Source organism: Suncus etruscus, chromosome 4 (assembly GCF_024139225.1).
Source record: "Suncus etruscus isolate mSunEtr1 chromosome 4, mSunEtr1.pri.cur, whole genome shotgun sequence".
NCBI classification, from domain to species: domain Eukaryota; kingdom Metazoa; phylum Chordata; class Mammalia; order Eulipotyphla; family Soricidae; genus Suncus; species Suncus etruscus.
The window spans coordinates 45430155-45442154 of NC_064851.1; the positions used below are offsets into that span (position 1 = coordinate 45430155).

General features: G+C 39.3%; 1 protein-coding gene across 2 annotated transcripts in view; it reads right to left on the reverse strand.

The window, feature by feature from the left end:
- The window catches only part of EVI5 (ecotropic viral integration site 5), a 171179-nt gene that overhangs the window by 17440 nt on the left and 141739 nt on the right, over positions 1-12000 (reverse strand). For both annotated transcript variants that reach the window (XM_049772197.1, XM_049772198.1), the window contains one exon: positions 9375-9470. In XM_049772197.1, coding sequence (XP_049628154.1) covers positions 9375-9470 — 96 coding nt within the window. The remainder of the gene's footprint in view (positions 1-9374; positions 9471-12000) is intronic.

Consider the following 12000-nt stretch of genomic DNA (forward strand, 5'->3'; position numbering starts at 1 on the left):
GGCCCCTGTGTTTTTTATTTTTTGGCCTTGATCCGGTTCATGCACTCTGAGCTAAACTAGAAATATTAATCCTTAATATGACTGCATTTAGACTAACAGCAAATCTAGGTCTGAGGGGTTAATACATTTTTTTGTTTTGTTTTGTTTTTGGGTCACACCCGGCAGCACTCAGGGATTACTCCTGGCTCTACACTCAGAAATTGCTCCTGGCAGGCTCAGGGGACCATATGGGATGCCGGGATTCGAACCACCATCCTTCTGCATGCAAGGCAAACACACTACCTCCATGCTATTTCTCCGGCCCCAAGGGGTTAATAATTTTGTAAGTCTAATAAAGAATTGAGCACACACAACTATTCTTAACGGGGGGGGGGGGGAGAGATTACAGAAATCTGAGTAGTTTAAGAGAGGCTCAAAGAAAGGTCCTTACGGGGCCGGGAAGGTGGCGCTAGAGGTAAGGTGTCTGCTTTACAAGCGCTAGCCAAGGAATGGACCTCGGTTCGATCCTCCGGCGTCCCATATGGTCCCCCCAAGCCAGGGGCGATTTCTGAGCACATTGCCAGGAGTAACCCCTGAGCGTCAAACGGGTGTGGCCCAAAAACCAAAAACCAAAAAAAAAAAAAGAAAGGTCCTTACGATGCCATGACCCCTTATCAGTTTCACCATTTTCCTGTGTACTTCATGGACAGGCAGCCAAGGTATCACAATGCCCTTCCTGTGGATATAGGCAGCTAAGGTCTCTCAAGGCTGGTGCCCTCCTTTAGCCATGGCCTCAGGGTCAGAGTTCCTTACACGGGGTGGCCGTGGCAACATCCTTAGTTTCACATTGATTCTATATTACATAAGTTGGCTGCTGTACTTAATTTTACCATAGAAACTCTATAACAAACTCTTTTGAGTCATATCCTACCTTGGTCAATGTTCTATGAGGCTTCTTTCCTTGGTATATATTTTCTTTGTTGGAATAAAAGTTCTAATATTTTTCTCTTCATCTTGTTTTTTTCTCCCTTTCCTAATGATGTATTATCTTATTTGACCCTCTCTTCACAATTGCTGGAAGCTTCTTTACTAGTAAAACAATAAACTCTGGACAGAATATACTGAAAAACTGAGGTAATTTATGTCCTGTGTAAAGCTTGTAATTTTTTTTTAAAGTTTGTAATTTTATTCTCTTATTTATTTATTATTTGTGATACTAGGGATTGTCTCCTGCATGCAAAGCATGTGGCCTTTACCAATTGAGGCTATACTTGTATTCCCAAGCTCATATTTATTAAATAACAAGGTATAACTGAAAATGAATTACATTTTTGTCTAGTTTTAAATTTGACACTCCCAGGAAATGTCAAATTTATTCATAAAGGCTCAGATGTGGGGCTGGAGCAGTGGCGCAAGTGGTAAGGCATCTATTGCCTTGCCTGCACTAGTGTAGAACAGACCACTGTTTGATCCCTTGGAGTTCCATATGGTCCCACAAGCCAGGAGCGATTTCTGAGCGAATAGCCAGGAGTAAACCCTGAGCATCACTGGATGTGGCCCCAAACCAAAAAGAAAGGTCAGATGTCTCTATTTCAGAAAATCATATAATTTTTATGAAGATTCTAGTAACAGACACTGAAATGAAGTACAATTTCAATCAAATTAGGCCAATTCTCAATCTCGAAAGAAATATAAATCCAGAATCTACTGTGGAAAGAAAGGATTACAAGTGAAAAACAGATTTTTATTTACTTTTTTTTTTGTTTTGTTTTGGTTTTTGGGTCACACCTGTCAGTGCTCAGGGGTTACTCCTGGCCTATGCTCAGAAATCGCTCCTGGCAAGCTCGGGGGACCATATGGGATGCTGGGATTCAAACCACCGACCTTCTGCATGCAAGGCAATTGCCTTACCTCCATGCTATCTCTCCGGCCCTATTTACTTTGTTTTAAGGCCACACCAGCTGTGCTCAGGACTTAATCCTGGCTCTGCACTCAGGGATCACACTTGGTACTGGGACTATATGGGGTGCTGGAGATCAAACCCAAGTCAGCCATGTGCAAGGCAAGAACCCTACTCATTATACTATCTCTCCAGTCCCTGAGAGTAGATTTTTATTAACTAGATATTGGGATTCACATCTGAGAGAAGTCATCTGTTTCAGTTAAATTAACAAAATTCAGAAGGACATTGTGGGCTAATGGAATGGAAAAAATTAGAAGCCAAAATGACTGGGCACTAGTCTGCCACTAAATAACTGTGTTACCTTGGGAAAGACCCTTAACTCTTGGGCCCTCAGCATCCTCATTTACCAAGTGAAAACACCATATAAATGTTAAGAACACTTCTGTGTTTAAAAATAGATAGATTTGGGCCAAAGCAATAGAACAGTGTGGGTAGGGTATTTGTCTTGCATGGGGCCGACCCAGGTTTGATCCCTGGCATCCCTTATGGTCCCCCAAACCTGCCAGGAGTAATTTCTGAGTGCAGAGCCATGAGTAACCTAAGCACCACTGAGTGTGGTCCCCCGAGCTACCCCCCACCCCCACATATAGGGTGGGTGAAATATTGACTATTCAAGAATCAGCTTCATTTTACTTAAAACCAGTTTCTAAGAACTTCTGGATTGCATTATGTTAATTAAGGCTTACTGCCCAATCTCTGGTGTAGACTGACTGGCTGTGAAATGATGGTAATTACTATAATGCTTCCTAAAATACTTGTCTTTTTGCGCTGAAATTTATTTATATGCTTTTGTTGCTGTCAGAACATGAGCCCCTAGTGGCGATGGATTATATTTCAATTTATTTCAGTTTTAGCCCTAGTGCTTGGTACTAAGAGAAAAGATGTAGGGGAAGCTAGAGAGTTCCAGGGAAGAGAAGAAGACCAACACTTGAGTCCCAGGTTAGTTTCTATGCATGTCATGAGGACAGGGGGTAGATATAAGGATCAATTGTGACCAACAGCTCTTGCCAGGTCAGGAGAAACAGGGATTTCCACATGGCTTCTGGGAGGATCTTGGTGGAATTTCAAATAAGAAAAATTCTATGGAAAGTAGGTAACATTAGGAACAACATAAATTAGGTAGTAGGAACTACAAGGTTTGGCATCCAGAGGGATTCTCAGATAGATCTCTGTGGTAAACTGGAGGAAGTGAAGATAAATCGTCATTTGCATTGATAGATAACCAGGAGAGATAGGGAGCTCTAGTAGCAGCAACAATAGCAGAATTCAGTACTGGTTACATAGAAATTCATGTGTTAGGACAAGATAATATCAATTACATGAGATATCTAGAATAACTGCATCAGGGAAAGCAATGATATAAAGGGGAGATGTCTAGATCAGCCTCAGTTCCAGAGTACAGGGAGGAAAAGGAAATAAAGTGGAGGGGAGAGGGAGAGGAGACACATGAGGAACAATGAGGATCTGGGGGTTCAGATACATCAGTGGTACATCAATGGTGTTAAGAAAGAACAGAGCTAAATATCCAAATCAGAGTCAACAACACTGAACTCATGAGACACATACTTTTTTTTTTTTTTTTTTTTTTTTTTTTTTGGTTTTTTTTGGGTCTCACCCGGCAGTGCTCAGGAGTTACTCCTGGCTCCATGCTCAGAAGTCGCTCCTGGCGAGCACGGGGGACCATATGGGACGCCGGGATTCGAACCGATGACCTTTTGCATGAGAGGCAAACGCCTTACCTCCATGCTATCTCTCCGGCCCAAGAGACACATACTTTTAACAGAACTCAAAAAGGTACCTGTGAAGATGGCGGGCTGGGTTGGTACTGGGAGGGAAGAAACCTGGGAACACTGAAGGAGGGAAGCTGACACTGGTGATGGGTTTGACACTGGGATAGTGTATGTCTAAAACTCAACAATGAATAACTTTGTAAATCACAGTGCTTTAGTAATTCTTTTTAAATCATGTTAGGGAAGAACAGAATTAAACTTCAGTAATTCTTAAGATTATTTTTTGGGAGGAGGTGCCTCGCAATTTGTTCAGGAGGCCCAAGGGCCTCACCAGACTCTCAACACAGGGATTGACAATGCTGGAGGTTGGGCTTACTGGTATGGGGACCCCCATGTGGTGCTGCAGTTACTTAGCAAGGTTTGGGAGATGGGGACCGTAGGGTGTCTGGAATCAAATGCATGCAAAGGCAGACACCCTAACCGCTGTACTATCTCTCATACTCTATTAAGATTTTTTTTTCCTATTAAGATTTTGAATGTTGATGACATGGGCTAGGGAGATGTTCAAAGGACTAGAGTAAATACTTTGCACGCAGGAGTTCAATTCCTGGCACTATACAGTCCCCTAAGCTCTGCCCCCAAACTGTGTAACCCAAAACAAAGAAAGATATGATGACATGAATTCTATTTTAATGTCCCTATCAGCAGAACAGGAAATAGTTCAAAATGAACTCAAACCCAACTCAACAGTAGCAGTTGTAAAGCCTTGGGTCATTAACTCCATTAACTCAGTCATGGTGGTCAGCTTTCACAACTGCTTCACTGAGACTCAACCATCAGGTTACATGAAAGTCAGTAAGGTCAGCAATATATCCAGCTATTCATAAATATATATGACTTAATCCTCTTCTCTATTTCATAAGCAGGCTATATGGAGTAGCTATAGTTGTTATAACAAGTAAAATGATGCAGGAGACAAAAATTTTATCAACACTTTCTTCAACATTTAGAGAAGTATGAAAATAAAACTAACCAAGTGACTCTTAATAGCCATGTATTTAGAAAACAACATTAGTACTTGAAAGCTAATTTTTAGGTTAAAAGCCAAAGATTCTGGCAGATTCTAGCAAATAGACAAAAGGTAAGATGAAGAGATTAGACACTCTGGTTATCTTTTATTGAACCACTGTGAAATACTGTAGCACAAGAATTAAAAAATAATCACTAGAACGGGGCTGAGGAGTTTGTTCAAGTAGTAGAGAAGACACCTAGTATGTGAGAGACTTTGAGTCTGAGCCCAAGCACTGCATGCCCTCCCTGCTGACTATTCAAAATACCTCCATACACACCTGTCCCACAGAACATTGCTGGGGTGGTGCCTATTAAAAAAAAAAAAAACAGAATAAAAAATTATATCTCATTTAATAACTTTTTGAGGTGAGGAGGGGCTCTTTACGATAATGCCAAGTTGTCTGGGAGCCACTCCCAGCTCTTCTCAGTTGAACTGCAGGGTTAGCCTTACTTAGGCCCCGCTGTGCTGAGATAGAGAAACACAGGGGCACAACGACCATGCTGGAGATCAAACTCAGGACCTGGACATAGTCAGATACATGTACCAGTCCTTTCAAACTTGCTCCTCAGTTCCCCCCTTTTTAAACTGTCATAAGAAGATGGTAAAAAAAAAAATAGTAATTTTTATAGTGAGTATCTTGGTTTCACCTTTCACTTATCTTTTCATTAATTATAATGCAATGAAATCAATAAATGTTGTTTTAAAATCTGCTTAGAAATAGAAGGGAATCTACAACCAAAAACATAAAATTATTTGGGGCTGGAGCAATAGCACAGAGGCTAGGTAGGGCATTTGTCTTGCACATGGTTGACCCAGATTTGACCCCTGGCATCCCATACGGTCTTCTGAGGCTGGTAGGAGTGATTTCTTGAGTGGAACCTGGAATAACCCCTAAGCAACTCTGGGTGTGGCCCCCAAACAAACAAACAAACAATAAAAACCTCGTAGGGAAGTGAGTACATAGTAGTTGGACACATATAAGTAATAGTCTAGAAGAGAGAGTGTATGGGGTCAGAATTCAGAGGAAAGCAGATTCAATTAAGTATAAATGTGACTAATTTATGGGAAGGAAGGGTAGATTTAACAGAACAAGTTTGGAGTGGCTGTTCAAAGCCAAAAGATTACTGTATTTTCCGGCGTATAAGACGACTTTTGAAACAAAAAAAGGTCAACCAAAGGGGGTCGTCTTATACGCCGAGTATATTTTGAAAAATGTTTCAATATGCCACTAAATGAAAATTGTCTGAATATTGCCACAAAACGAATTTTCCAACTCAATCCTGCACCAATCATTGCAAGGCTGCTCGGACCACCTCTCTAACTCAGCCAATCCAAGCAGGCTTTTGATGCATGCAAACTAGACAATGTTCTGGACCCAAATCTACAATGTAAAAAGCCTGCTCAGATTGGCCAGAGTCAGAGAGGAAGTCTATTAAGTATAACCTTTGAACCTTTGCTTGTAATTGGCTCACTGTGGTACATACAGTTGCAGCACAGGCACGTTCTGTCTGATAAGAATATAGGCCCAAACCTATGTTTTAACTGCAAAATTAGGGGGTCGTCTTATACGCCGGCAAATACGGTAAATTTACAATGTTATGTGAAATAATTTTATGGTTTTGTTTGTTTGTTTTTGGGCTACACCCAGCGGTGCTCCTGGTTGTGCTCAGAAATCACCCCTGGCAGGCTCGGGTACCATACAGGATGTTGGGGATCAAACCTGGTGCAAACCTGCATGCAAGATCTGCTGTACTATCTCTTGGGACCCAACCACATGGATCCTGCTTAAGCCCAAGACTATGGTGCAATTAAAATCTCATCAAATCTACTCCAGATTTCAAACTGCATTAACTTTTCAACAGTAGAAAAGTTTTGCTCTGATGACTAATTTTTCATGTTTGTATTAAAAGATTGCTTTCATAGGCTACACACACACACACACACACACACACACACACACACACACACACACACATTCAAGTTTAACTTCATAGAAACTATTTTCTGCCAGTCTAGATGAGAATATCACTATTTTTAGTTCATGTGTATTACAAACAAAATTAACGTTTGGTGACTCATGTTTAGAATAGTCTCAGTGTCTATGAGAGAGAGCTCAATGAGCTGAGGTTTTGCTTTGCCTGGAGGAGGCCCAACTTCTATCTCTCATACCAGAAGGTCCCATTAGCATCACTAAAAGTACAGCTCCTGAGCACTGAGTGAGGAGTAGCTCCTCAGCAGGTGTGGCCCAACCGCACTCCAAGAACAAAAAAGGTCAGTTCACATATAACTTCTTTATTCAGCAACATTAAAACTTTACATAACTGGAAGGCAAAATTATGCAAGATAAACAATTATAAGGGGCCGGGTAGGTGGCGCTGGAGGTAAGGTGTCTGCCTTGCAAGCACTAGCCAAGGAAGGACCGCGGTTCGATCCCCCGGCGTCCCATATGGTCCCCCCAAGCCAGGGGCGATTTCTGAGCACATAGCCAGGAGTAACCACTGAGCGTCAAATGGGTGTGGCCCAAAAAAAAAAAAAAACCAATTATAAGCTATTTTATAAAAACCTTTTGGCTATAAGGAATAATTTTTACTGTTCTCAAAAGAATAAAAATCTCTAGAGCTTATTTAGATTTGTTTTATACCTGAATATTAAGTCAGAATAAATTATTTTAAATGCCCACAGAAAAAGGTTGATTATATGTGATTGCAAATCCCTCAATGATTACATAACTGCAAATCAATATTTATAGGCATGATACCAAAATTTCAGAACAAACTAAATTAAAATCAACTAAGATTTATCAGTATTTTTAATTTTTTGCTTTCATATTCACAATTACTTAGATTGACTACTTCTAAAAGATACTCTCAAAATGTCTTGTAATGACAAGCTATTTCTTTGAATTAATTTAATGGCCAAAACTACTTTTTTTTGTTTTTTTGGCCACATCTGTTTGATGCTCAGGGGTTACTCCTGGCTAAGCACTCAGAAATTGCCCCTGACTTGGGGGGACCATATGGGACGCTGGGGATCGAACCGCGGTCCTTCCTTGGCTAGCGCTTGCAAGGCAGACACCTTACCTCTAGCGCCACCTCACCGGCCCCCAAAATTATTTATTTATTTATTTTTTTTTTTTTTTTGATTTTTGGGCCACACCTGGCAGTTCTCAGGGGTCACTCCTGGCTGTCTTCTCAGAAATAGCTCCTGGCTGGGGCCCGGAGAGATAGCACAGCCGTGTTTGCCTTGCAAGCAGCCGATCCAGGACCAAAGGTGGTTGGTTCGAATCCCGGTGTTTCTGAGCTATTTCTGAGCACACAGCCAGGAGTAACCCCTGAGCACCGCCAGGTGTGACCCAAAAAAAAAAACAAAACAAAAAACAAACAAAAAAAGAAATAGCTCCTGGCAGGCACGGGGGACCATATGGGACACCGGGATTCGAACCAACCACCTTTGGTCCTGGATCGGCTGCTTGCAAGGCAAACGCCGCTGTGCTATCTCTCCGGGCCCAAAATTATTTTCTTTTTTACAAATGAGGTTTATATTGCCTATTCACAAATCTTTTTTTTTTTTTTAGGCCACACCCGGCAGTGCTCAGGGGTTACTCCTGGCTGTCTGCTCAGAAATAGCTCCTGGCAGGCACGGGGGACCATATGGGACACCGGGATTCGAACCAACCACCTTTGGTCCTGGATCAGCTGCTTGCAAGGCAAACACCGCTGTGCTATCTCTCTGGGCCCTATTCACAAATCTTAATGCTGTGATTAAATACAAATAATTCAAGATAAGAAATGAGCTTTTCCGTTAATGCTCAATAAGATATTTATCATTTATAATTAAGGATAAGAGCCATAGTAACAGAAAATATCTTTTTTTTTGGGGGGGTCACACCCAGAAGCACTCCTGGGTTACTCCTGGCTCTACACTGAGAAATTGCTCCTGGCACGCTCGGGGGACCACATGGGATGCCGGGATTTGAACCACTGTCATTCTTCATGCAAGGCAAACGCCTTACCTCCATGCTATCTCTCTGGCCCCCAGAAAGTATCTTTATAATCGAACAAACTCTTTTAAATTATCTAAGTTATTTATTATAATGCCTTGTAAAACTACCTCAGAATTCTATTGAGTCTCACAGATTCAAGCTAGTGCCAGTTTGAAAATGTTCAGATAGTAAGAAATCTGTTAACTGATATTAGGCAAGTATCCTTTTTTGCAATCTCAGTAATATCATCATGGAAGGAAAGAGAAGGCAATAGTTAAAAAAAAACTTCCTTCTACTACAACGGTAAACTCCACAAACCTCTTTTACAGGTATTATAAAAACAAATTTTAATTTACTTGAGGTAATTGACACCTAGAAAAACTAGCAAGTGTTTTAAAACTCTCAAGAAATAATGTATGTTTATTTTCTATGCAAACATTAAACGATCATTTTAGATCATGAATAGTTAAAATAAATCATTAGTACTATCAGAAAAATTTGGTTATAAGAAGACAATCTTCTAATTATAGTCAAGGAGCTACTGAAAATATTTATCACAAAAGAGTCCAAAATCATCAGTAATAAAGTGCTTTTATAATACAGAGGAAGGAAGGAAGAAATATGTAAAGATCAAAATTTATCACTTACCTCATGATTCAGCTCTGCTATCTGATCTTTCAGTTCCCTAATATACTGGTTAGAATCAGACTTATTAAGCTGTCCTTGAAGCTTTCCTTCTTCTTTCTGTTTTGTGATAATACAAGAAATAAGATACAATTTTTTGAGTAAAATATTTGAAAAGAGAGCATGAGCTAAATTCTGTATAAAATCTGTTCTCAAAGTATCTCTGAAAGATTAGTCATAGTAATAATTACCTAAACTATTTTAAAATAATACCTAACTGCAACTGCTTCAGTAAAAGCAGTTTACCAAATGTGCCTTTGGAATAAATAAATTGAATGGATGTTCTCCTGAAAAATTTACTCTCAAATTATTTCAAGATCATTTTTCTCATGAGGGCAGATGATTTTAAACCATAGAAAATTGAGTGCTTTCCTAGAACTACACTGGGAATCTGCTCTTGTGAGACAAAAAAAAAGTTCTCCAATCCACTCTTGAAAGAGGACAGTTCTGATATCTTCTCTTTACTTAGCTCAGGAATGTGTGTTGGGAATCCTTGATAAAAGGTGCTGCAATCTAATAAAGAACTGGTTCTAAAACTGTGTTGGGACCAGTTTCCAGGGGTATAGATTAGGAGGAGATGGAGTTGTTTTCTTTAAACACCTGAAATATTCATGCACTTTGAATATAAAGTGCTTGTTAAAGAATAAAAACAATTGTTTGTTATATTCATAATGCTTGAAAGGGCATGGATTGTTGCTGGGTGGGCACATTCTTATCACTATACTTCCTGTCCTCTCTCATTCCACTTTTGAAAACAAAGCATTTCAAAGTCACAAATCAAGAACAGAAGGGCAATGAAGTCCAGTAAAATTTCTACTCAAATTTCCCCTATTTTACCACTATCTCATCCTAAGGTTTTCCTTGGGGCTTACTTCATTTTAGTCTTGTATATATCTCAAACTAGAAAAGGATAAGCAAAGAGGAACAAGTACTGAGTAAAGCAACCAGGATGGAAGAGAAAAAAAGAATGCAAAAAATAGGGGGAAAATCATGGAAACTATTCATTAATATAAAGTAAATACAGCAATTTTTTCCCTAGTATGCATTTTCCAAATCCCATATATGATATGAAAAATGGCAGCAGCAACTGATAATACTTTTAAAGGAGACTACTTGAATAAAAATCACTTATGCTCTGTATGTTCAGCTTTTTTGGGAGATCGAGAATCTCCCAAGTAGTGTTCAAGGGTTCACAGAAGTCCCTTCTGGTGACTTAGACATCTGGACATGTGGGATTTAGTGCTACTCTAGTCCTTGCAGAGTCTGCAGCTTACTGATTTCACTTCTGAGGATGTTCAATTACCTAATGTTTAGGAGTTATTTTAGGACATGTATTTTTATGGCTTTCTATTTTCAAGCAGTATACACATGGTTGTTTGTGATAAGTAGGTGGGAAAGTGTCAACTACCCTAATAAATCTACCAAGAACCTGTATTTTTTTGAGGCGTTCTTTTGTTCTTGCTGATAACAACAGATTGCACTGGTTTCCTAAGCAAAACTAATTAGGTAAGTAACAAACTTAAAGTAAATAAGATGCTACACCAATAGTTTTGGTGTTTTGCAACTTAATGACTAGAGTTTAAAATAATCCCTTTTTGCTATACAATAAAAAAAAACCTATATCAAGACAATGTAAGGCAAGATTTTCAAAGAGTTTAAATAGATATTTCTCTCTTGTACCTTAAAATAATTGTTTTTAGCATTTATCACACTGATGTCTATAATAACTTGATTCATAATAAAGCATTAAGTTAGAGGACTTGCATATTATTATCAATAACTTTAGTCCATGATATACATGTGTAAGTGACTGGGATAAAATAACACTATTGATTTACTCTGAAACTACTGTGACATATATTAAAATTAATATCAAAAATGAGTATCTCATCAAACAAATGCATCAAAATACTAATTTTAGAATGGAAATGGTAGGCTCGTGTTCCAATAATGAAATTCTCCTAAAGATAAAAATGTTAAGGGGCAGAAAATCAGGAGGGTAGAGCCTTCAGAATCTTAGTTGAATTTAACACATTGTAGATCAGGTCAATCTTTTCCTGAATAGCCTATCATGTTCCCAGGTACTCATTACTGTCATCCTCTTTATTTATGCTATATTGTATTTATGCTATATTGTTTAAGTCAAATAAATCCAGCAATGGATTTTCTGTTACTAGCAATAACATTTTTTTTTTTTTTTTTTTTGGTTTTTGGGCCACACCCGGCAGTGCTCAGGGGTTACTCCTGGCTGTCTGCTCAGAAATAGCTCCTGGCAGGCACGGGGGACCATATGGGACACCGGAATTCGAACCAACCACCTTTGATCCTACATCGGCTGCTTGCAAGGCAAACACTGCTGTGCTATCTCTCCGTGCCCGCAATAAAAAATTTCTACCTCATTTTTCCCCCTGACTAGGAGTGAGGTGGGGATAAAATCCAAAATTTCACACATATACAAAGCACATTTCTGGATCTCTCCCCTATATTTTTCCCCAATAAGGTTTTTAACTTGGCCAAATAAATAAATAAATAATAAAAACAATATACTACAGTATATATGAAATATAAGAGTGATTTCCAAAGATGATTT